Source organism: Thermobia domestica, chromosome 5, assembly GCF_964235325.1.
Source record: "Thermobia domestica chromosome 5, izTheDome1.hap1.1, whole genome shotgun sequence".
NCBI lineage: Eukaryota > Metazoa > Arthropoda > Insecta > Zygentoma > Lepismatidae > Thermobia > Thermobia domestica.
The window spans coordinates 119,928,080-119,954,933 of NC_137458.1; the positions used below are offsets into that span (position 1 = coordinate 119,928,080).

At 36.7% G+C, this 26,854-nt stretch overlaps 2 protein-coding genes across 2 annotated transcripts in view; one reads left to right on the forward strand and one right to left on the reverse strand.

Moving 5' to 3' along the window:
* Nucleotides 1-26,854, reverse strand: part of LOC145686080 (constitutive coactivator of peroxisome proliferator-activated receptor gamma-like) — a 180,699-nt gene that overhangs the window by 20,957 nt on the left and 132,888 nt on the right. The window lies entirely within an intron of this gene.
* LOC145684550 (uncharacterized) overlaps nucleotides 22,483-26,854 on the forward strand; it is a 108,661-nt gene continuing 104,289 nt past the window's right edge. The window contains exon 1 of the mRNA XM_081756945.1: nucleotides 22,483-22,743. Coding sequence (XP_081613071.1) covers nucleotides 22,719-22,743 — 25 coding nt within the window. The 5' untranslated portion in view covers nucleotides 22,483-22,718. The remainder of the gene's footprint in view (nucleotides 22,744-26,854) is intronic.

Sequence of the window (26,854 nt, forward strand, 5' to 3'; positions counted from 1 at the left end):
GAAAGAGTTGTCACAAATCATTCGAGTTTTTCACATACAACATGATTCTGTTTAAGTTCGGGAAGCATTTATTGATTTCATCTAGCTATGTCGAAGACTGCTGAGAGTATTTCTGATGAACTACTGAAGAAACATCAACGTGATAGGCTTGATATTAAGATTGCAGAGGCCAGTCTTATGGCCGGGCAATATTCTGGAGTTCAAATTTTCATACGGAATATAAGTCCTTCGGCCATTTTCGTTCCTTGTAACAATAATTCATTGAACCTTGTGGCTTTCATGCTGCGCACGTTAACGTTCTGGCGGTTACCTTGGAGGAATGGAACGTTTGTTGGTATTCTTCTCTAGATCTATTCACCGATGGAATGTGCTGCAAAATCATGTAAAGATTGATCTGAAACGTGGAAATGACACTAGAGAGTTCAAAATCAGAAGCTTTAAAAGGCACTTTTTAGTCAATTGGATGAAGTAATTGATCTGTTGGAAGATCTGCGTGACACTTTGATTGAAACGCTTGATACTAGGGGAGATGCTGGTCTTCTTCTTGCAAGTATCCAGTCATTTAACTTCATCGCTTTACTATATTTCTGGTCTGCAGATCTCTCATATATTGATCGGATCCAAAAATGCCTCAATCTCAAGATATGAGTTGCAATCAAACTCTTATTCAGTTACAGAGTATGGTTGACACCATTGATACCTGAAGACATGAGCTGGGCAAGGAAATCATATATGCAGCTGAAAGAAGTTGCAGTGCATTGAACACAGTAGAAGAAGGAGATGCATGCCTGGAGAAGCAAAGAATGAACCCCTGACTGCACAGGCCGAAGTGAAGCGCTCTATCAATGAAACTGTAGATGAGATGAGACAACAAATGTATGATCATTTTACTCAGATGCACGACCTGAACGACAGATTTGGATTCCCGTGTTCTATGGCCAACTTTGTGCAGCAGCTAGATGATAAGAGCGAGGAAAGGCTAAAAGCATGTCGCTCTGATTTAGCTTTGTTCTACCCGAATGACCTGGATGGCTTAGAATTATTTCAGGATTGTAAGGATATAATCCGTTCAGTAAGGTGTGCTCAGTAAGCTAAAGAACAACTTGACTTTTCCCCACAAGGCATCCTGAAATATGTATCTTCAATGGGGCTTGAATTTACTAAAGTTTGGCAACCGCTCTTCAGATTTTGATAACACTGCCCGTATCTGTCGCATCATGTGGAAGGTCTTTCAGCAAAATGAAATTGATAAAATCATACTTGCGTTCCAGAATAAGTCAAGAAAGATTCACGAATCTGGCCATTCTTTCTATCGAAAATGATATAGCATCCACTTTGGATTTTGATAATATAATTGAGACTTTCGTTGCTACCAAAGCAAGAAAGGTATCATTCTGAATTTTGGTGGAACACAGGCTAATATGGTAGTGGAACTACTGTCGAAAGTAGTTTCATGTTTCAAGTAAAGGCAATAAAAATACATAAGTACCAATAATAATAAAAAGCCGTCAAAATCTGTCAATTGACTGGTGATAGGTGGTAATGAAAAGTAGGATGGTATAAGCCGTAGTAGAATTCTGTGCTCACATATTTAATCTATAACATATCCTCGTTTATTCAATATATTCAGGATTTTTTGTTATATTCTAATACTAAGTATGTTAGTAAGTGGTAATGGAAATAGTCATAAGTGACAGAATATAAACATGACTGAATTATTAAATACAAAATAATATAATCATAAAACAAGTGTGAGATCTGGAAACAATAGTAATAAAAGACAAGCAAGAGAGAAATATTCTAGTCCTTAATTATTCATTGATACTTCGGCAAAAGCAGTGAGACTAAATAGATCGTACATTATCACTGGAGAAAAAACTAGCAAAAGATAAATGAAGAAGACACGCAGGGGAGAAATCTATTCTAGCCATTATTTACCGATAGTTACATAAAAAAAAAAGAAAAAAAAGTGTTTGTGTATGATCACTGGAGAGAAACTGAATATTAAAGTGAATGGGGCTAACTGAAGAAGAAAAATCTAACAAATAAAACCCATGTAGCATAAATTCAGACAGGGAGAAACTATGAATAAACTTAACCATATGAGAAATTGGGCAGGAGAATCACCAAAGGCGAGAACCGAACAAGAATATTCTAGGAAACATAGAGCTTACGTTTAGAAATCGCATCGATTATATTGCTATTTGCAATTTTTGCAATATCAGCTCATTGTTACGTTTTGTACGTAAATTTGTCTCTAAATGTATTATTAGGAGCATTACTTCCACTATTCCATCTAATTACAGTACGCGTTGATACTAGGAAAGTATTAGGATAAATTCTGGATTCTTGATTGTTACGGTTTGTTTTTTCTTAAGATTATGAAATGAAATCTTTAAGTTTTACGTCCCACGATTATGCCGGTTAGGCTAAAGGAGACGGTGATGATGAGAGATGAGTGGAATGAAGAAAGTGGGAGGAAACGGGAGAACCCCGGGAAAACCCACGAGCACGGTGTTTGTCCACCACAAAGTTCACTTGGCGGAGGCTGGGATCGAACCCGGGACCCCAAGCACCAGAGGTGAACGCTCTACCACTGAGCCACCGCGCCCCCTTTCTTAAGATTATGTTATTTCTGTCGTGGGTTGTAGTAGTTTCCGTTACACTTGTATCCTTAATCCTTTTTCTATCGTGTCCTTTGTTTAAAAATTAATAAAAAAGAAAAATGCAATGATAGTCCTGGTCCAGTTTTATTTTTAGATAGCCTGAAGGCGGTTCTAAGCGATTAAAAAATTGACAGGGATTCTGAATGTCACCCCATTTGTTTATATCCCAGGAATAAAATGATCTAAACACACACACCAACGGGAAAGGGGAAGAAGTAAACAGAAAGAATGATTATGTAAATGAATGTCAAAAATAGAAGTGTATAAATCACGATCTACTTCACTGGCCCCGGGCCCCAGTTTGCCTCACGCCGCCACTGGTTATGACACTCGTTAAACAGTTGAACTTCGTTAGTGCACACGGCCATCAGTTGCGGTACGTGATCGGCCAATAATGGCAGATTTTATGATGATTTTCTATGTGACTTCATCCCACAAAATTCAAATTCGTCGCCTCGTCAGCGAGGATTCTTGTGAGGTATTATGTTCTGGCTTTGGCATCAGCTCAATCGAGGTAGAGAATGCTTTAAATATTTAATGTATGCAAATGAGAAAACAATTTCGATCTGTTTTTGCTATTTAAGTTTAGTACAATGAAACTTCCTTTCTAAGAATACAAGAAAAAATGGAAATGACGTGTTATCTTCTATTTAATGACGGTGTTGGTGTTCGCCTCACGTAGTTCTTTCATTGCAATTTGCGCGCAAAATTTCAATGGAAGTTAAGTCATGTATGATATTGTGTGATTCATCGCACAAATATATATATATATATATATATATATATATATATATATATATATATATATATATATATATATATATATATATATATATATATATATATAAGTTACGCAAGACGTTTGAACTTGAGGTTTTCACAGTAATTATATTACGTTATAAACAAATTCTTTCAGACGCATCCAGCCGTGTGTAATGATGCATAATGGAACAGCAGTATGTATAGGACGTGTAGACTCGAATAGCATGAATCAGAACATACTCTACAAAATATCTCGCAACGCACTTTACGATGTAACTTGCAGCAATACCTGGAGCAGTGCTACTTTGTTGCCAAGTGGCTAATTAACGCCCAGGATGTCGGATTTCGAAAAAGCCTCCAGCCGCTCAATTCCATTTCAAGCAATAGATTTCGTCTCCTCCTGGAAAGGAGCGTTAAATTCCAAGTGTACACCATGTGAAGTAGTTTGTTTAAATGAGTTATATTTTCTCAAAACTGAAACCGGAAATCGTAGATTTCTAGCACATCCAATTTTAATCATCATCATCTTTTAGTTTTATGTCTCATGATTATGCTGTCTAGGCTAAAGGAGACAGTGATGATGATAAATGAATGTAATGGTGGAATGAATAGTGGGAAAAAGGGAAAACCCCGAGAAAACCCAAGCACACGGTATTTGTCCACCACAAAGTCCATTTGGCGCGAGCTGGGATCCAACCAGGGATCCAACGCACCAGAGGTGAACACTCTACCACTGAGCCATCGCAGCCCTACTTCCAATTTTAGCAAAAAGATTAGAGATAAAATATAATCTTGAGACAATTAATTGCATAAAACTGCTTCTCGCTTCTAACACAGTTCTTACTGTGTAGCGATCAATGTTAGAACGTAAGTAATTGATGTCTGTCACTTGTAGTTTCAATTGAGACTTAAGCGAGAAAACTATACCTATTCTTAGAACGCTAAAACGATTTAAAAAATCGTTTCTCGTTATTTCTTATAGTTTTTGCCCCATGTAGATCAGTATCGATACCGGAAGTATTGGATTTGCATCACTTCCGGTTTTAGCAGAGAGTTAAAGATGAAGTGTATCCTTGGAACACTTAATGGATTTCAGGAGACTCTAAGTTTTGGTAAACCAAACTCCTTCAAATAAACACTTGAAAAAAAAATCTTCAAGGGTGAATGTCAGAGTGATTTTCGTAAAGCGCAAAGCAGGCGCGCACCCAAAAATTTTTGTTGAGTGGGGTCCAACTTTTAACGGGCAGTTCAATACTATAAGTTACTACTTCGATGTAGTTATGTATTTCACAAGCAGTTAAACGACATTTTTTTATTGTATCTTGAATATATTTTTCTCTGTGTATCATGTTAAATACATAAAAAAAATGGGCGAATGTGTAACGCACATTTTACTATTTTTTTTTTATTAACGAAATTATTCATGTACACTATTTTTTAAAATATGGTTTCAAAAATGAAATAAACTATATACATGAAAAAACGCCATTTTATTGTTTTATCTTGTGTTTCTGATTCTCACTAAATATCGTAATTAGGCATTTATTTGGGACGGTGACGCTAATTAAAAGACACTCATCTTGGTCTATATTTTGGCTAATCTATATAAATAAAAATGAAAGTGACTATGTGATTTTATAATTCTTGAACCACCCGACTGATCTCACCAAAGTTTCAACATAGATGATGTTTGGACCTGGGGTGGTTATCATTTCACTTTGACGGTGCAACTTAGGCTATGGGGGGGAGGGGAGATATATGAAAATGATCGAAAATTACTTATATTAGTGTCGAATCCATAATTTTCGGGGTGGCTGAGATGAAAGTGACACTTCCGATGCCGTTTAAATCGAAATTCGGCCCCGCAACTTGGGATAGGGGAGATACATAAAAATGATCGAAAATGACCGATATCAAAGAGCGCTTGAGTAATAGTAAAAAGTGACTGACGAACGGAACATATTGCTAATTTTTTTTATTTTAACCCAGTGAAGCGGGTACTTGATAATAAAAGTTATGTTTTAATACAATTTTGAACACAGCTTTAAAGTACAGTTTACTGTAGAGACCTTGTGAACCGTTCGTCATTTGTGTTTTTATGAAACATTGATTCGCGATTCTACACTCACGTTACCAACTCCTGATGAAATAGTGGTTCCTGTTCTGGTTTAGTTCTATCAGGTACATCAGCGGTTCAGAAAACCGAAATAATTGTTATCTAAACTTAAACATAAATGCAAATGTAGGTGGCGGAAGATGACAATGCAAGCGGGACGTGGGAAAATACGTGTAAATTTCGTATTAAAATTAGTACTTGTGGAACAGAGCAAGTGGGAGGCTTCCTGCGTTTGAATCCCATGAATTACAATATGTTACTTTTGAAATGACGATATACATTAAAACATAATTTTAATTATTATTCGTCTCAATAACTCTTCCAAAAGTTTGATCCAAATTCAAAGCTATAACGAAGTGTCAGGTCCACCATTTTTCAGTACATAACTTGCGTTTCTAACAAGTGCATAAGAAATTATTTTAAAAAGATTTTTTTGGCCTTGAGTTTCTTAGAATAATCTCCTGTGAATCGCTCCATATGTCGTGTAGGATTTACAAGCTGAACGATATTATGTTAAATTCTTCATCATATGAATACTCAATTATAGATACAAACGCATACATAGGTAGCAAATGCATTCATCAAGAAATTACGTGAATGCAATAATAATAGATAAATCTATAGGAGAGACTCGATAGATCTTAAGTTTAACTGTTTATCACTCATCTGCTAAGAACAATGCTTCGTGCAGCAATGTGATAGTATTAGAATAGTGGCAAGTTCAACAGTTGACATCTACATAAGGCAGAGTTTCCCAACCAGTGTGCCGCGGCACACTGGTGTGCTGCGAATGGGTCGCTGGTGTGCCGCGAGGAAATCGAAACAAATTATTAAATCTATAGGAACCAAATTGCAAGACATAGGGGAAAATGTATATTTGTATTTCACATTACTATGAACCTCTACTCTACTATAAATCTACAATTTTAAGTTTCATACTGTGTTACTTTTCTGTACATTTTTAATGTTGAAAAACGTATTTATCATTGTCTTGACCATTATTGCTTCTTTATTGTTGCAGACTATTTCGTAACTTGAAATTTTAACATACCATTTAATAAATTCAACAAAGCAAACATGCATACAAATTACCTACATTTGTGTCTTAAAAGTATAGGAGATTTGTTTATTTGTTCGTTATTTAGTGATCTTCCCTTTTAGTGAAAGGTTAGATACAGTTTTCGAAAGAGAAAGTGGATTTTTAAAAACCCCAGTCCTATATTTCATTGCAACTGTTTTCTATTTTAAAATTAGAATGAAAAATAAGCATAATGATTTACCACGGGTCAAAATCAGTGATCGAGCTTTTTTCTCTGTAAGAAGATTAGTAATCACATAAAAATACCACGGTATTTTACATTTACAAGTAATAATAGTAATAATTATATATATATATATATATATGGGTGTGCCGCGTGAATTCAAGTTATACCTGTAGTGTGCCGCAACTTGAAAAAGGTTGGGAAACGCTGATCTAGAATAATACGGGAAAAATATGTTCTTTATGACACAAAAGGACACTAGAAGTGTATTTAATTTAAGTTTCCCAAATTTTGCCCCAAAATAGTGGTTGCCCTGAGTGACTCTTCGCATCCCCAGTTTTTTCGAGGGAGATACCATCGAAGTTATAAATTAAGTGGAGATCAAAAGCATCACAAATTATAGTTCTGAAATTAGAAGATAACTTCCAATTGTCTTACGCAAAGAAATCTCGTATAACAGATTTGTCATGATCTAGACCTATCAGCCTTTTGAATGCTTCTCGATGAAATTTCAATCAGTGCGTGTTGTGGAAGTAGGGAGGGGAGCGCAGAACAACAGTCCACATGACATTAGGTCTCTTTAAACAATAAAACGTTCTTTTATTTTAAGTGTGTTCATCAGGGTTGCCACACTCGAGACTCGTAATGATGCCAAACACGGTTCTGAATTATGCTAGATTTTTGTAAATTATGCCAGATTTTCAAATTATCTTTCCTAACTAATTTAAAGACCCGCCCCTACTTATCTTCATTATTTTAATACAGTGTTTCAACTGTATTCATGTAGTCTACAAAGCTAATATGACGCTGTTAGGAATGATAGTGAAATAAATTGGTAAATGGCACATTATAGGGAAGGAAGGTCGAATTTATATTTTATGAATGGATATCATTTTAAGAAATATATGTATAACATGCCGCTTCCGACACAGCCCTAAAGCATTTCTTTTAGTGTATTACTAGCTGTCCCTGACGCTCATATCTCTCCCCTCTCAAGTTGTAAATTGAAAGTGACAGAAACATCCCAGATAACCACACATTCAGGTTTCAGTTGACAGTAATAAAACTATGGGTAAGTAAATATGTTTTGCAGGGTCACATTTTGCTATTTTTGAACATTTCTCTGAATTCAACAATAAATTACAACCGCGGAAATACTGACTGGTTTCATTGCTCCAACCATCGCTTCAACTAATAAGAATAATTTCAGACGGTCCTTGAACCATCTATATTTTCGTTCTTTTTCTGTTCTCCAGAGGGAAGAATGAAATTATGCTAGATTTGGCCAAGATGCTAGATGCTAAATGCATGTGGATTATGCTAGATCTAGCACCAAGATGCTAGATATGGCTTCACTGTGTGTGCTGCTATCTAAGCTATTAGGATAAGGGAGAGTGAACAGTTAGGAACAGAAAAGGTGCTATAATGTTCATTGTGGATGGATTTTAAATTTCTGGGCTTTCGCCATCTATGGCCATTTAGCCCGTCACGTTTGAGGGATGGCATGCCTCGACGAGCACAGTCTCCGGGAAAAGGGAAGGAAAAAAGAATTGGGGAAGGAAGGAAGCGGCCTGGGACTTATATATTAGGTACCACACCGACATTGGGCTGGTGTAAATGAGAAAAACCTAATTCAGGATGATTGACCTAAAAAAGCTTTTTATACATTTTCGACCGAGTGCCCCCCGCGGGAAGCAAACCCGGAACCGCTAGCACCGAAGAGAATTTTCATTGTGTAATACTATACTGTTTTCAATCATTACGCAGGAAATTAAGCTGATCCGAGGTCTACCAGCTTCTGGTAGAGATGCCAAGGAATGCACTTTCCCTGGGAATGTACTTTATGTCTTAGGGCAATTAATTTGGTGGGTTCTATAAATGTATGACTCCATGAATACCATCACCCTCCTCCGAAATATAAACCCGGAACCTTGTGAACGAAGTCCTTGCCTCAGACTTCACGACTACCGAGTTTGGCAGTCAACTAGTTTTTAGTGTCAGATACAAACTACTTCATATTTTTACATGTTATAATAATAATAATAATAATAATAATAATAATAATAATAATAATAATAATAATAATGTGTGTAGTAGTAGTATCATTGATAATTATATTGTCTAGTAGAATACTTGAAGAGAGTATTTAGAACTACACACAGGATTTGGCTCGTTTTGGCTAGACTCGAAACAAATTCGAGTCGAGTTGGAGGAAAGTTTTCGAGTCGAGTTCTCGAGTCGAGCTGAAAGATGTGTTTCGAGTCGAGTCGAGTTTCAAAGAAAACTCGCTCGAACTCACTCGAACCCATCCCTAGTGTTTTTTCAACTTTGTACCTAATTTTTAATAAATCTCTTCTTTCCTTTTCATAAACTAGAAGGTAAACTACTTTGAATAAATATTCATAATAATTGCAATTATGCATATTTGTAACTTAAATTTAACGTGGTGCTTTAGTGATTACACAAATTACGAGCATACTTTATGGAGATGCTCTTACAGACAGTACCCGAGCACCTTTATATGCTATGGAAAACTGATTTTTCAAGTCTTTTGTTGAAAAATACTGTGAACTGAGAAATTATAACCTTTTCCATATTGTACAGAAGTATTTCTCTGCGAATAGAAGTTTCTTTTGGAATGCGTTAAGAAATTAACACTCGCAAGAATACTCTCTTAGTACAAGTATATTTTAGGCACACACTAATTTCCCCCCACCTCGAAGTGCTTCAATTTCCTCATTGACAAATACTTTACCATTTCATATCGTAAAGGTCAGATCCACCTTTATTGCTATAGAGCGGTGCTTGAGCGATTGACCGTAGAAATTCAAACTTCGATTAGTGACAATTTCACAGTCTTGTTTTGTTACAAGTGTAAACTCTTTAGTCAGTAGAAGAGGCCGTGGATTATGTGTAAGAGTTGATGACGTGATTTTGGTGAGTCAGAGTAGGTCACAGTTGATGAGAGTGGTTGATGGTGGGTGGTGGGTCATGGTGGGTCACAGTGGGTGTGGGTCAGAGTGGGTAATGGTGGGTGGTCGGTCAGTGGGTCGTGCGTCACGATGGTGGGTCAGTGGGTCGTGGATCAAGTTTTCATTGACCCTCGCCAACTCTCACTATCTTCTCAAACGTGAATCAGTTTTATCAAGAACGACTCAGGTGATTCATCTTACCAGGGAAGCAAGAAAGTTCGTGCGTTTTTTAACCACTCCCGTGTCCATCTGGCTGCTGCGGCGACATCTGTCGCCGTAACATAAAAGTTTTGACTGTTTGGGAAAGCTTATTCATTGACGCATCAGCCACAGTGAATACAACAATGCATTTGTTAGTGTGGTGTGTAAAAATCGCTCGTGATCATGTCAGTGTCAAATGAATTTCTTAGTGCTTGTTTGCTTTACGAGTTTAAATTGGGGACAAATGGTGCAGAAGCAGCTAGAAAAATGTGTGTTGCGTTCGGAGAGGGTGTAATAAGTAAACGTACAGCACAAAAATGGTTCCAGACCTTTTCAATTGGTGACTAAACCTTGCAAAATAAGCCTCGCTCTGGGAGGCCTAGATCAGTGGATATGGACCACCTGAAGGTCGCTATTGAAGATGATTTCAGTCAAACATGTGAGGAACTTGCTCACCGATTTGAGGTAAGCAGGGAAACCATTCGGGTAAGTCTGCATCAGTTGGGGAAGACCTGGAAACTGGGTCAATGGGTCCCTCACCAGCTGACCGCTACAAGCCAAGTTCTAAGACGGAATATCTGTTCATCTTTGTTGACGAGACACAAAATCTGTCCAACTTTGGACCGTATATTAACTTGTGACGAGAGGTGGGTCATGTATAACAATAAAATCGGTCATACCATTGGCTATCACCGAATGATCCGAAGCCTTTGACTGCAAAACCGAACATCCATCAACGCAAGGTTTTGCTCTGTGTTTGGACTACAAACGGTATCGTGCACTACGAATTCTTGGAACGTGGCAAGACAATTACCAAAGATGTGTACTCATCACAACTGAGAACGGTAGCCACCAAACTGACCCAGAAAAAGCCAGCACTAGTGAACAGAAGAGGTGTGCTTTATCACCAGAAAACTGTCGGGAGAATGGATTAACTCGGGGTGACTACTGCGAAAGCTATTGTGGACCGTTACACACAACAGGCTCCCCTTGCAAAACATTCACTCACGGAAACCACCAAGAGAAGGACTGCAAGCAAAGTGATATCCGTAGTGCTAAGCGGGATCCGTCGAATGGCATGCAACAAATCTCCCGACGCAACGTGATATAGGCCACAGGTTTCAACTTGCACTGTCAACTGTGACCAAAACAATTCGCAAGCGTCTGAGGTTGAACTGTGTGCGGAAGGCTCGTGTACACCTTCTGCTACCGCGTCACATTGCCGAACGTAAGACGAACTGCATGAAACTGTATGAGGAGTACATGGCGGGTTCCAAGTCACAACGGATGAATCATATGTCCATTTTCACTGTTGGTGGTCACACTCGGGCGATCATATACCGTCTCATTGACGGCAAAGGGCGCAACAACTTTGTTCGTCAATGCAGGGAACGCTTTCCTCCTGGTTTTATGGTTGTTACGGGATTCGGATATAAGGGTACGTTGAGGATACGCAAGGTGGTCAAAAAAGTGATGGTGAATGCCAGATACTCCCAAGAATCCATTCTGACACCTATATATCGCAGAGACATCCCACAATTGTATGGAATGGACGCAAACCAGGTGCACTATGATTTTATCATCACTATGTTTTTTTTGTCAGTAAATGGTAGCGGAATTAGGAATTCCTGTCATTTCGTTTGAAGACATTCCTGTGAAAAGACCAGATGCCAGTCCAATGGATTTTTAAACATTTGGGCTGTTGAAACTACGTCTTCAACATCGCCGTTCGCGCACTCTGGATGGTCTCTGGAAGTCTTGAAGGGAGGAGACGGGCAAATTCCCATGCTCGTCTTTCGCCGGAGCTTGCTGCAATGGAAACTACGATGGTGTGCGATAGTCTACATTGCTGGAGGTCTAATAGAACGTGACCGATGGTGGAGTCGCCGTGACTTAAGGCGGATACCCGTCCAAAAGGGTCGAATATAAAGCGAACAACCTTTTGTAGGAGAAATATCAAAAAATAAAGGAACACGTCTATAATTATTTGAAACTAGCATCAATTACCCGCTCAGCTGGATTAAATTAAGAAAAAAAATAGTAATATGTTTCGTTAGTCAGTCACTTTTTTACTATTACTAACGCGCTCCTTCATATTGGTCATTTTCAATGATTTTTATATATCTCCTCCTCCTCATGTTGCGGGCCACGGCATCGAATGGTCGTTGTTCATCTCAGCGATCCCGAAAAATATGAATTCGACACTGATATTGATCATTTTGATTATATATATATATATATATATATATATATATATATATATATATATATATATATATATATATATATATATATATATATATATATACTCCGCTCCCACAATTTTTGCGGGGCTGAATTTGGATTTAAATGGTATCAGAAGTGTCACTGTTCATCTCAGTGACCTCAGAAACTATAGATTCGGCACAATATCGGTCATTTTCGATCATTTGTAAATGTATTTCCCCTCCTTTAAGTTGTTACATCTTCAAAGTGATATGACAAAAACTAATCTCATGTTCGAATTTCATCTAGGTTGAAAATTTGATTGAGATCGGTCCGGTGGTTCAAGAATGAAGCTACATAGACAGTCACTTTCATTTTTATTTTTTTTTACATATATATCTCCGCATCCTCCTCCCCTTCCCTACGTTGCACAGTCGAAGTTTAATGATAAAAACCAAGCCCGAACATCATCTATGCTGAAAATTTGATCGAGATCGGTTGGGTGGTTCAAGAATTATTAAGTTTTATTTATTTTTATATATGTTCCCTCCCCTCTCCCTCCCCTAGGTTCCACCGTAAAAGTGAAATAACGAAAACATCCCTGGCCCGAACCTTATCTATGTTGAAAGTTTGATCAAGATAGGTCTGGTGGCTCAAGAGTTATTTTCATATATTTTTATAGATTTCTCCTCTCCTCTCCCCCTCCTCTAAGTTCTATTTAAAGTGATATGATAAAAACCACCTCATTTTTGAATCTCATCTAGATTTTATGTTGAAAATTTAGTTCACATCGGTCGAGTAGTTTAAATGTAATCAAGTCACAAAGATAGCTACTATTATGTTTACTTTTTTGACATATATCTCCCTCCTCCACCTCCCCTTCTTGCACTGTAAAAGTGAAATGAAAACATCCCAGACCTGAACCTTATCTATGTTGAACGTTTGATCGAGATCGGTTGGGTTGTTCAAGAGTTAAGTTTTATTCATTTCCATATATTTCTCCTCCTCCCCTCGCCTAAGATCTACTGTCAAAATGAAATGATAAAAAACTTCCCAGGTCTGAGCTTCGTATATGTTGAAAATTTGATTGAGATCGATCGAGTGGTTCAGAAGTAATTAATTTACGAACATAGCCACTTTTATTTTTATATTTATTGATTTTGTATATCTCCCCCTCCCCTACGTTGCTCCGTCAAAGTGAAATGATAAAAAGCCTCCTAGTTCCGAACCTCATCTACATTTAAAATTTTATCAAGATCGGTCGAGTGGTTCAAGAGTTTTTAAGTTTTATTTATTTTTTGTCTCCCTCCTCCCCCTCCCCTAAGTTATACCGTCAAAGTAAATCGCTAAAAACACTCCCAGGCCAAAACCGCATCTACGTTGAAAATTTGATCGAGATTGGTCAGGCGGTTCCAGAGATTAAGAGTCACAAACAAAGCCACTTTCAATTTTATAATATAGATAATAAGTCTAAATATCAAAATTCTTGTCTTCAGGCTTACAGGATATCGAGATATGGCCATATTATTTTATGAATTACAACCCCCACCTTTTTTCATCCTTTCTACGGGAAACATCAACAGAATACTTAAACAAGTCTTCAATTATTTTAAATTAAAAGCGTAAACAGCAATTTTTATTCCTCTACGTTAAAGAGTTTTCGAAATTTGGCCATTTCATTTTAAAAATTGCAGCCTCGACTCGTTTCTCTTCCCTTCTAGCGGAAATATTAAAACCACTGAAACCCGTCTTTACTTATTCTAAATAAAATATCGAAACACCAATCTTCATACCTTTAACCTTAAGGTATTTTACGACAGGGTCGTCTTATTTTAACAATTGTAACTCGACTATTTTTCCCCTTCTAGAGGGAATTAAAAAAGCTGAAACACGTCTTTAGTTACTTTAAAATAATGAAAAATATAAATACCGAATCTCATGTCTCCTATGTTTATTTGCTACTTTAGCATCAGATATGAATAAACTTAATTCGTTTATATTATTATTATTAATAATAACAATAGTAACTCACCTTTTTTTTCACATACTTAAGTTTATTAACAGGTATTCGGCCATAGAAACCTTTGTCACTTAAGAAAAATTCGCCATGTTCAGTGTTAAACAAACTTACTTAAATGTTTTGGTACTTACTTACAAAGTAGAAAATAATATAGTCTTTAAATACCTAAACGACTGAGTTCAAATTTTCCTAACTTGCAACAAACTTCTCTGTTGGTAAACATTTTTGTAAAAATTGTTACTTTTTTAAACAAAGTTCATTGTGTGTTTGTAAACGCGAACTTCGACATACGTGAACCTATATTTTATATTATATATATATTCAAAGAATATACTTTCTCGTTGGTTCCAACAGTATCTGATAATAGTCCTTGGAGCTCGACCATGAAACTCCTCAAAAGCGTTAATACCGTGTATATGTTTACATATAATTCCGTAACGTGTAAACCGATTTCATAGAAGTATATAAATTTGTCCGCACATGTTTATAAACTTCTTTAAATATATATAGGAAGTTGTTGTCCTACATTTAGTTTAGGCATTTACCTAAGTTCTTGGTTAACTAAAAGAAAATACAAACAATTAAACCAATATAAAACAAAAATTGAGACTCCAAAAACGCATTAAAAAGGAGAAAACAAACACTTTTTTAAAAAATATTAACTGACTTCAAAAAATGAGATAAAACCGAAAATAATAATAAAAAACACTAAAAATAAAAAAAATAATTCATTACTATTAAATATGAGAAAATTTTGAAGTCTATGACAAGCCAAAGAAATTAATGGCTTATAATATTAACACCGAAATAATCTTATATTAGGTATTAATTTATTTGGCTTAGTACAAACTTATTTTTTATAGAATATAATAATGAATTAGTTTCTGTATATAGGCGTTTTTCTATTATTTTCTACATTGTAGTGCTTTTTGAAGTCGGTCAATACTGTTTTTGAATTTTATTATTATTATTATTATTTGTAGTATGCTTTTATCAAGTTAACATTTGATGATTCTTGTACAAAATTAGGTATTTTTATTACATTCTTATTCAATATATTTAATTATTTCTTTGCATATCATTAAAATAAATCCATCATAATTCTAGCCAGGAAAGGAACATTTGATTACGTCTGCGAGTCATTTTGCCTTATCTAATGATTGCTTGTGATCGACTTTCTACGGTATAACATGAAGACCTGATATGTGGATCCCCCCCCCTATTTTTTTAAGACCTCACGTTTATGCTCTGAGATTAAGGGAGTCCCCAACTTCTGTAGCTAGACGAATGCAATTTTGTTCCTAATAATCCTCGGAGTTCGAGTTTCATTAAAAGGCTTCTCTTCATACGAAGGAGTTGAATATATTCTTTCAGTTACATATTTTATATGTACCGATACAATTACAAAATAAATAAATAAATAAATAATCCTAGAGACTGCTTGTATGGCTTTTTTTTTTTTTTTTTTTTTTTTTACATTTTTATTACTCTATACGTTTTATTTTGAGTCACCACATATTTTGACGGGCTTTGATTGTCAGAAAGGTTTGACCACGCCCACAGTTACAAATCTATTTATGTTTGGTAATGGATGAATTATACCATACATTATAAAAAATGAAGTCAAAATAATAGAATGCACAGCAAAATTATGACGGAAGTTCCTGTTAATGCCTCGTGTTTTACTTGCGAACAGGATGCGATAAATAATAGGTTCCCGTTATGAAAGGAAACAGTTACCGAAAAAAAAGTCCACGGAAGGAAGTGAATCATGATAGTTACTGATGTCCCTTCAACAAAAACAGCACAATGGATAAACAGACAGATTGATTATGTTATTTACATATTTGTATCTCTTTATTAAAACAATTGATCGTTGGTTCAATCACCCCAGTTAGCATGTAACAAATCAACATGCAAACAACACACAATAATGGTCTAATGAAACAGTAGTCACGTCTAAGAAACTTTAATGGTTAAATAGTAAGTACGCGCTCCTTTGGAGCGCCGGACCTGAATTACGCTCCAGGTGGGAACTCAATATACTTGGAACCTAATGTTAAGATGTTTGTCCCATAGCGGTCATTCCGTAAAAGTCTTCGCAAAACTATTCGTACAAAACTATGCAACGTAAAAAAAAAAAAAAAAAAAAAAAAAAATGTAAAAAGTCATTATGACTACTATGCTGGTTATCGCAAACTAACTCGCAAATTTTACGTTATGCTGACAAAAATCATTACGGAATGTGCTAGCACGTCTTATATAGCCTCGGTGTTCAATATCAAACAAACTAATTATAGCTAATGAATGAGTTACATGAAGAAGAAAAAATGATTTTTTAAATTTGCTGAAGCGATCTTTGGAAAATCATACTGTATTCACTTTATCACTTTTACTCTTCTCCTTAAAGAGATTGAACCTTATTCCGTAGCAGTGTCGTCAACTTTTTGCGTTGCGTTGCAATACGCAAATCATGCGATGACTGATACGGAATGAGGTCCAAGTTATCTACATGGTGATACACGGACAATTTCCTTTTACAGTGAAGGTAATCACCAATCCAATTATTAATATGTAACGGGAAGAGATGAAATTAAATATAATTTTAGTCCATTTGATTAAGTGGCTAATTCTGAAAGAAATCATAGAATGAGAAAGTGGGAGAAACGGACACGTGTTACCCTCACAAGCTTACTTGACCTGGAATAAAACAGAGAACCAGAGACAAGCGCTCTATCACTCATTCTCTGTGCTTCCAGGAAATGAAAACATTATCATCAGAAGAACTCTGAATTATTCACTCTTTTCAAAACAAAATATGCTAAACGAATAGAGAAGCAGCTATGTTGTACCGGTTTCAGAGATGGAGTGGGTCAGTGGGCCGTGAGTCAAGATTTGTGAGTGGTCGTGAGTCAACAGGACGTAACCTACTGCGACCCACTCTCCACCGCGACCCACCGACCCATTCTGCTCAGTGCATTGTAAGCAGTATCTTCTGAAAACTGGTAAGGGATGGGTCATGATAAGGGCCGATTTCTCCCTATCAATGGAGTTTTATGAAAATTGATACCTGTTATCTACATGATATTCCGTGTCAAAGGTCGTTTAGATTATGTTGAGATCATTTTTGGTAGTCCCTGTAGAGCGTCCAGAAGTTACCCCTAACTCCAACCTTCGAAAACCCGACGTATGTGCGTGAGAAACGGATTTTCGTGGAAAGCGCCAACACGATGGCAAAATTCTTAATTTGTTCTGCTGATAAAGGCACATAATAACCACAGTGCAAGACCACAGGTTGATTTATTACATAATGAGAGTAATTTGTTTAGGAAAAAGCGTGTTCGGTCAACCTGTATTTCGCTATCAATATTCGTTTCCGGAGTTGTAGTAACAATAGAGCAGACACTCATAAAACACCAAAAATTGCCAAACTGTAGTCTGATATGTCTACTTAAACAAACTAGAGATTCAGATTGTTCCTGAAGTCCGCTATAAAACAAAACGTGCACTTGAAATCGCATGTATGATATGAATCCACAGAAAAGCACAAAAAAAAAAGCAAACAATAAACTATTAAAGGAAAATATGTGAAGACTTTTGTGTTAAATATCGTCCTGAAGAATGCTTGATCGTATTCTACATTGTCAGTTCAGTCATCATCCACTTTACCCTGGACATCTTCAACGTAATCCTCCTAAGATGCTGGGCCATGGAATGCAGTTGGGTCGTGTGTGCGAAACCCTATATACCACAAGACCGAAGCTACGTGAACACAGCAGCCTATCACTCTGGCACCGGCCTTACACGGGGAGTACGATTCCAGAACAGGGTTGAATTCAGGGGGTAGCCCGGGGGGAATCTCCCCCGAAAAAAAATTCATCCTCCCCCGGAGAAACACAAAAAAATTCAGCCACAAAATGTAGAAATTACTTCACCCAATTATTTGCTTTCTTTCCGTGCACGTGCAGACTAAATCCGATCTCTCAATATACATATAAATGACCCAGTCTATATAAATATTAAACATGTAACATCTAAGATAGAGTACCAAATAGTCAATAAAACTTGTAGTTCTTAACGCTATGACCGAGTTTGGCAGAACATGAAATTGTTAACTGTTTAAGAAAGGTTTGTATTTTAGTAGGTACTATACTCTCACCCTATATTATATATTAGTAGGTAGCACTAATACAGATTGAGATAGGAAAGGAAAGATAGGGAAGATCTTTCGATCACATCATATGATCTCTGATGTCAGCACACTTCAGTTCTTGAAAATATACAGTTCTTACATTATTTGAAATAGAGCGCCTAAATTTCACTTCTCGCATCGGAAGTAACAGACGTAAATGTGTTTTACGATTGTTAAAGTAAACACACCTTTGTTTAACTAAAAATAATTCAATTAAAGGGTGAGATTCAGAGGGTGTCATTTAGAGGGATCAGGGAGGAACAGTTATCCCTCCTGGGTAAGAGATTTATATAGAATTTATCAATATGACAGTAGTATATAAGTGAAAGATTGCCATTGAAGATGATGAAGAACCTTCTCAGTGCTGTGACATGGGGGAGGGGGCAAGCGGGGCAAAGGCCCCGGGCACCGAAGTAACGGGCGCAAAATTCGGGAGGGAAAAAGAAAAGAAAAGAAGGAAAAAAAAAACAGAGGAATGAAACATGTGTACATATATAAAATGAAAGGAAAGAAAATAATGAAAAGTGCTCAAAATCAAGGAAAAGCAGGGTTTACTTTTTAAACTTTTCTCACCTTTCGCGGCTGGTCTATCGACCTCACTCATATATACAGGGGTGCCGTCGTTTACTCTCGCGCCAAGCGCTGATTTTCCACGACTCGGCACTAACCCTACTGAAGATTTCATAAAATAAACTACTGATGTGTATGCAGTGAAGAAACCAAGGCTAATATGCTTGATTTAGAATCAGAAGTGTGAGAAAGAATGATAACTTTTTGTTAAGATATTCCTATGTATGTTTGTTCTACATTAGTAACAAACAGTAACTACTGAATATAGGAAATAATAAGAAAAATAGCTACTGTAAATAGCAGTTAAAGTTTAGTCTAAAATATTTTTGCCAGTCTTTATTTAATTTTTTAGATAAAATTAAACGATTGTTTTTTTTTTTTAATTATAATCTCACATTGAATATTTATCAGCAATTAGTCTCAATATTAGGTAAGATGTGAATGGAATTGTTAAATATGCTGCTTTCTTGCAAAAATACAGAAAAACAACTCGCCCCCCGAGGAGTTGACATTCCCCCCGGGTGAAAATGTCTGAATTCAACACTGTTCCAGAATATCAGCAACATCGTACTTTACAGGAAAACGCACGAATAAAAGCTGTAAAAAGCAGAATCAGCAACGGTTGGAAAAAATGGGGAGAAATGGTACAAGGATTGTGCGGCCGTAAGATGCAAGTCTCCCGCCAACCTCGTTATATAAGGTTTATAATAATAATAATAATAATAATAATTAATAATAATAATAATAATAATAATAATAATAATAATAATAAAAATAATAATAATGACAAGTAAGTTTCGTTTCACAGTGTGAAACTACGGTAGACTTCCAAACTCCGAATACAGCATTAAGATTAATGATAAAACCTGTTCCTCGAACACTAAGTCCATACCAAAAAGTCATTACTCGCTATTTCTTACTGTATTTTGTTCTATGACAATAAAGGCTCAAACCAAAAATCGGTTATTTGAACCACTTCTGATTTGAATACAGGATTAGGGAGGAGACAAAAGCTATTCTTTGGACGCTGAATCGATTGCAAAAAGCCCGCATCTTTTACTGTTTTGCTCTACGGAAATCAGTATTTAAATCGTGAGTTGTAAATTCGAACCAATTCTGGTTTAGTTACTGTTATGGATAGTCATGATAAGTTGTTTTGATATGCTGAATGGTTTGCAAAAAACCGCCTCTTGCTACCTGTGACTGTTCATTCTATGGTGGTAAACGTTGAAATTGGAAATGGCTAATTTGAACCACTTCTGGTTTTAATAGGGGGTTAACAAAGGAGATGGAGCTTTTTCTTGGGGTGCTGAATATATTGTAAAAACAGCTTCTCGGTATCTCTTACCATTTTTGCTCTGATACCTGTCAACAGACGGACGGACGGAAGAACAAAACCGTTCCATAAGACTTCCGACACTTACAGCATAGTTTCGAAGTGTAATAATAATAATAATAATTAGAAGACGATCTAAATATAAGCTAAAGATGCGCGTATTAAAACCAGGGTCGAATACACGCGTTTCATGCTTTACAACTCCTTTGGTGCGAGCGATTCTTGGTTCGATTCCCAGTGGGGACACATACTGGTACTTTAAAACATATCACAGCTTTTTTAGGCTAGCTATCCTGAGTGAAGTTTTTCCTCATTCATCCCAGGCAAGTGTCGGGATGGCACCTAACATACAGGTCCCAAGCAGCTTCCTTCCTTCCCCGGATAGTGTGCTCACCAAGTGACGTCATTTTTCATACGTGACGGACTTAATGCCACAGATACCAGTACTGCCCAGAAATAAGCACAAATAAATAATCAAACTTTACAGCGTTCATCTCCGACAAATGAAATCTTTCGTTTACCATACCGCTGTCATGTTCTATACGCTAAAGGATACGGATGATTAATAAAAATTAATGATTATAGAAATGGTGGATAAGATTGGGAAATACTAAGAGAACCCCCCAAAACAACTCACGGACACGATTCTGTTAACCACTTACTCATGAGACCTGAGATTGAACCAGGAACCTTTTTTATTCGTTAAGCTCTCTAGGGGCACGAGGTTTTCGCACTAAGAATTTGAAAATTTCGCATTTCGTTTTTATATTTTGTTGCGTTTTGTCGCATTTTCCAAATGAAGTTTTGCATTTTGTAGTTATTGCGGAAAAGGTATTCCCTGACATTTTTACAATTGTTCCTTTTATTCATAGATCACTACAGAAATAAACCACTGATTACCTAAAAACAAAATACACTAAATATTTCACTTGACATAAAATTTCACTTATAGAAAATTATATTTAAAAAAAAAAATCAAACTGAACGAAAATCAGTAACTAAACATATTGGGCCTTATGCAGAGTCGTTCTTACGCGTGATTAGAACCATACTAAAGAGTTCGACTTATGTTTCCTGCAGTAGTCAGGCCTTTAGTATGACCGTAATCATACGTCAAAAGGACTCTGCATAAGACCCACTATGAGTAGGAAAGTTTGCGATGGTGATAGCTAACGCGCAACATGTTTTATATAGCCGTGTTCGAATCACCCAAAATGCACCGTTCATGCCACGTTCTAACATTCCGTCCGCGGAAGACTGACGTTTTTAAATTAACGAAAACGTATTTTTAAAATTTCGCGCAAAACTGCCAATTTCGCGTTATATCACGCAAAGGAAACCAATGAAAATACACACAAAATACCATAAAACGCCAAGAAACTGAAAATTACTTAATTCTGACGCATTTCGTTTTATCGCGAGAAATTCGTGCCTCTTATCTATTATTGAGCTACCGTACCCCTGAGCCATGTAGAGTTACTATACATTTACCGGGGCTTATATAACATTATCATGACACTCCTTCATTATTTAACACACGTCCCCTTGGAATTTCAAAAACTCTCCCTGGGAAAAATGTCTGAATTTAACATTGGCCAGAGGTGCCCAAGAAACCAACAACAAATATAGCGGATATTATTGTTGGTAATTTATTTAGAGGGACTCTTTTGGCCTATATTTGAATGTGTGCGTATCTATCAGATAATTTAGAAATTAATGAATTCTGGTCATAAATGAGGTAAACTCTTTTGGTTTTCGGAGAAAGATCAGAAGAAGCCACTTAGTACAGTCGCTTCAGGGATCGAAACTGAGACTTTATATCGCTGGTAAACTACTATTAGTCATTCATTACAATCATTATTAAAACCGAGGTCGCCTTCATTAATAAATCACTGGCTGCTTAAAGCTAAAATACTTTTTCTCCAAAATGAAGCGTATAATCACGGAGCGTGAAGGAAAATAGTTTCATTTATTAACAATGAGGGACGTACCAGTATTGTCACTTTGTTTTCTGTATGCAAATGAGATAGGATTTACATGAACAGTAAAGGGGAGATTTCGAGGCAAGGACGAATGTGCAATGTTGGAAACTTCACAAACAGCCTATTACTCTACACACACACACACACAAAGACACATACAGAAACCATGTGTACTCGAGTGAAAACACCCAATTGAAGAAACATCTACGTCACAGTTGATGTTGACAGAGGAAAGCAGCGCTTCAGTGCAGGAAAGTACAGTGCTTATTAATCGTCAGTGAGTATTGTGCATTCATCAAAAAAAGGTTTGTGGTCGGGTTTTCCCAGAAACACACCCTGACATCATTCCGTATCCATATCCTGTAAGATAAGAGCGGCAGTGTATATTGAAAACCAATCTCGTGTACATCCATCCACACACTTTGGAGAGGAATATGCAAACCGCAATGAAAGGTGCAGGTAGGTGAAAACAAAATGTATTATTTTATTTTGTATTCCTTTTACAGTTGAAGATCAAAGTGTATCAGTTTCCGTCATTACTGTGTTAGTCATGACATGTTTTACTGCAACTCAGGCGAGCAACTGAAAGTACGCTCTGGTCCGGCAATAATGGACGAATTAAGATTACATCTTCGGAATATCTTCACTATGATGATTATCATTTTTAACAATTATCAATCAACTGCTGGATGACGATTTCTCGAACTCTTCTCTAAAACTTCTAGGTGTATAGTAACTCAATGTATATTCTTTTTTTATGTTGCTCAACAGACCTCATGATTTTCTTTGAAACGCTCGCCCCCCCCCCTTCCTTCCTGGATTAAAGTTTGAATTCGACAATAAGTAGAAGCGACCACATAAAAACAACAAAGTAATGTTTTATTTACTACAAGCCTAACAATATAGCTGATACTCTTGTTGGCAGTTTATTAATAGAGATACTTTATCTACATATATAAAACGAAAAATCCTGAGTGAATGACCAACTTATCAACATCCAGACCAAACTGCTTAAGCCAGACACTTGAAATTTCGAGAGTACATAAAATTTGTGGCGTAAGGCACCACTAGAAGTGTAGAAATATGAAATTTGGAATATGGACTTCTCGCTTAAAATAATTAGCGACCCAAGTGCTGTTAAAAAAAAATCACCAATTTTTCCTTGATGATGACCTTAAAGTTGTTTTTATACATTGAGAATAAAACAGAAATTGGTTCCTTGTCTCGTTAAAGGCGAAATTTCCGGAAACGCTCTGGCGTATGCTTACTTGTTTTGAATAAGGAGTTTATATACCAAGATTCACATCTCTAACGTGTCTCTAATCTTAAGGGATTTTTAGAGATCGCCATCTTATTATAACAACTGCAACTCCCACCCTTTATCTCACCTTCAGGTCCGTATACACGGGGGACCGCCCCCTTAAATTTTTGCTGATCCCCTAAATTATCACGGTAGGCTTGCAAATGAACTATAATATGGTTAGACTGTCCCCCTACATTTTTGGGCTGGCTACCCGCCTGCTCCCCTCCTAAAGTAAACACCAAAAAAAAAAGTTGATATATGTCTTTAATTATTTTCAATTAAAAGCACAAATACCAATTTTCATGTATCTAATCTTAATGAATTTAGAGATACGACTATCTTATTACAATAATAATGTAACTCTTTTTCTTCCCACCTTTTCTCGTCCCTCCCAGGGAAAATATTAGATGCTAAAACACGTCTCTAATTACGTTAAATGAAAAGAATAAAAACCAAATTTCATGTCTAAGGAATTTCGAGATAAGACCATTTTATTTTAACAATTGCAACCATTACTTTTTTTTCTTCTCTTGTAGGAAAAATACAAAAAAAAAAAAAAAAAAGGAATCCTGTTACAACAATTCTATCCCTACCAGTTTTTCTTCCCTTCTGAAGGAAATAAAGAAAACCTGTGAAACATGGATTTTATTATATTAAATTAGAATTCAAAATACCAGATTTTGTGACTCTAACAGTAAGAAATTCGAAAAATAGACATTTTATGATAATATAATCTTTGCCTCCTTTTCCTTCTGCAACCCTTTTCTTCACTTCTAGGTCGAATATCAAAAAACACTGAAACACGTGTCTTATTATTTTAAATTAGAAGTAGGGATGGGCACGAGTCGAGCTAAAACTCGACTCCACTCGAAATTCGAAGGGAATTCGAGTCGAGTCAAAGGTAATTTTCTCGAGTCGAGTTCCAAGTCGAGTCACTATTTCGAGTCCAGTCGAGTTTGATAAATGGCTCGCTCGTTTAGTTCGTTTTAACTCGTTTTGAAATCATTGCCGGATTAGATTGGAAAGCAAAAGCCATGGTAAATGTAAGCAGAAATGTGGAATATATTTAGCGTTGCTCACGAGATGGGACACTGCTTGCATGTCGTCTCGTCTCGATTAACGAGTCGACAATGGATTTTTATAAATAGACAGCCTCAAATGTCGTGAGAACCAATATAAGTATATACTGTAGTTATTACCATCAGGGCTGAAACCTGCGCGGTCGAAGTTTTGAGCCCAAGCAGAAACCCAACCCGGATAGTGATGTCAACGGGCTCATCTCGGTTTAACTGAGCGAAAAGCTCGAATAGGCGCGATTGAGATGAGCCACCGACTCGGTTCACGTGAGCCATCGGCTCGAGCCGGCTCGGTTGGGGTGAGCCATCAGCTCGGTTAGTTTCGACTAGAGTTGGCTCGGTTGGGTGAGCTACTGGTTCGGCTCGATAGTGAATGAGCTGTGAGCCGAGCAACTCGAGCGTTAACAACCCTAAACCCGGGCCGAGCACTTTTGAACATGTTTAGCGGGCGCCCTATAACTTTTAACAATGGGTCGAGCCCGAATACTTGCTCCTCCGAACTCAAATCCAGAACCTCATGAACGACGTCCTTCCCTCCTACCAAGCCGGCAGTCAACTAATTTTTAGTATTTAGCTACAATCCGCCTATCTTTCATGTTTATGCACTGTGTAATAATAATAATAATAATAATAATAATAATAATAATAATAATAATAATAATAATAATAATAATAATAATAATAATAATAATAATAATAATTAGTAGTAGTTGAGTTGAGCTGATTTTGAGTTTAACGTCCCATTCAGCAGCTAGGCTATATGAGACGTGGACCTACTGATTAACGTGGAATCCGAACCACATAAGCTCCTGCTGGGAATCGAAAACCAGAAGGGATATTTAAAATAAGATAACGTCTATGGTTAGGTAGGATGGTTGGTTCAGTTTAGTATCCAATTTCAGCATCAAGGTTATATGAGACGTGGACATATAGTTTAAGGTGGGATCTGAACCACCGTAATGTTTTCATATTTCAAGGATTCCCCATCGGGAATCGAACGAGGGACCCAATGCACCAAAGGCGCGTACGCTAGCAACTAGACCAGTGTAAGGCAGTAAGTGCCAGTGAATAATAATTACAAGAAAACAGATAACTGAATGATAATTTTAAAAGCTGATGAAGATAATGTTAGGAAAGATGAACACACCAAGGAAACCCACGAAAATGAGATGCTCTTCATCGAAAACTCACGTGGCTTCCTAGGATTAAATCAGGATTCTTCGTATCAGAGATCAGTACTCTTACTACTGGACCATCTTTCTTAGTTCCGAGATTAGAACATTACCTCATGTTTTGAGGTAAGGATTTCGAAAACTTACACCTAGTTTATATGACTAGGCTGGTCTCAAAATAGAACTTCGAATTTTTAGGTTCGGAAATTCGAATTCTCTAAGAACTTGCTACTGTACGTATCTGTAATTTTGAACTTGTTCTGTCTCTCAAACCTATTGGCACCTTAAAATATTTCCTTAAGAGTTTTTCGATAACCTCAGCCTCATTTTTTTGAATTTTAGTTATATGACTTAAAGACAATGGAGAACATCAAAAAATTTGGAAAGTGGACTAGATAGTAGGCTACCTGCCAAATGCTACTACATGAACTAATAACTGTTTTCAAGATCTTTCATACAATATATAAATTTGGGTGCATAGTAGTTATGACATCATAACCTGCGCATCCAAAAATCTGGTCTACAAGAAAAGGTTTGGAAACTTGTTGGTTTATTTCATAGTATTTTGTACATAGTTTGCAAATGATATGGCGCTAGATGCAGAATCTGAAGGGAAAACCAATAAGATGTGAGAAAACTTGAGGAAGGGCTGTGAAGAATATTGTATGAAAATAAATGTTAGTAAGACAAAAGTCATGGCGACTGGAATGAAGCGTCAGTTCAAATATAGAAGTAGGGAGGGGGACAAATAGAACAGGTGACTAGTTTTCGATACCTATGTAGTATGATTAATGATGATATGAAATGTGAACGTGAAATAAAAGCAAGAATAGAAATAGCGAAAGAAGCCTTTAGAAGGAGTCTTTAGAAGGAAATACTATTTTGTGGTCCCTTGAATAGAGTTGAGAAGAAGACTAATAAAGTGCTTTGTGTGGAGTACTGTGTTGTATGAGTCAGAAAGCATTACGCAGAAGCGATGAAAAATGACTGGAAGCTTTCGGAATATGGATGTAGAGACG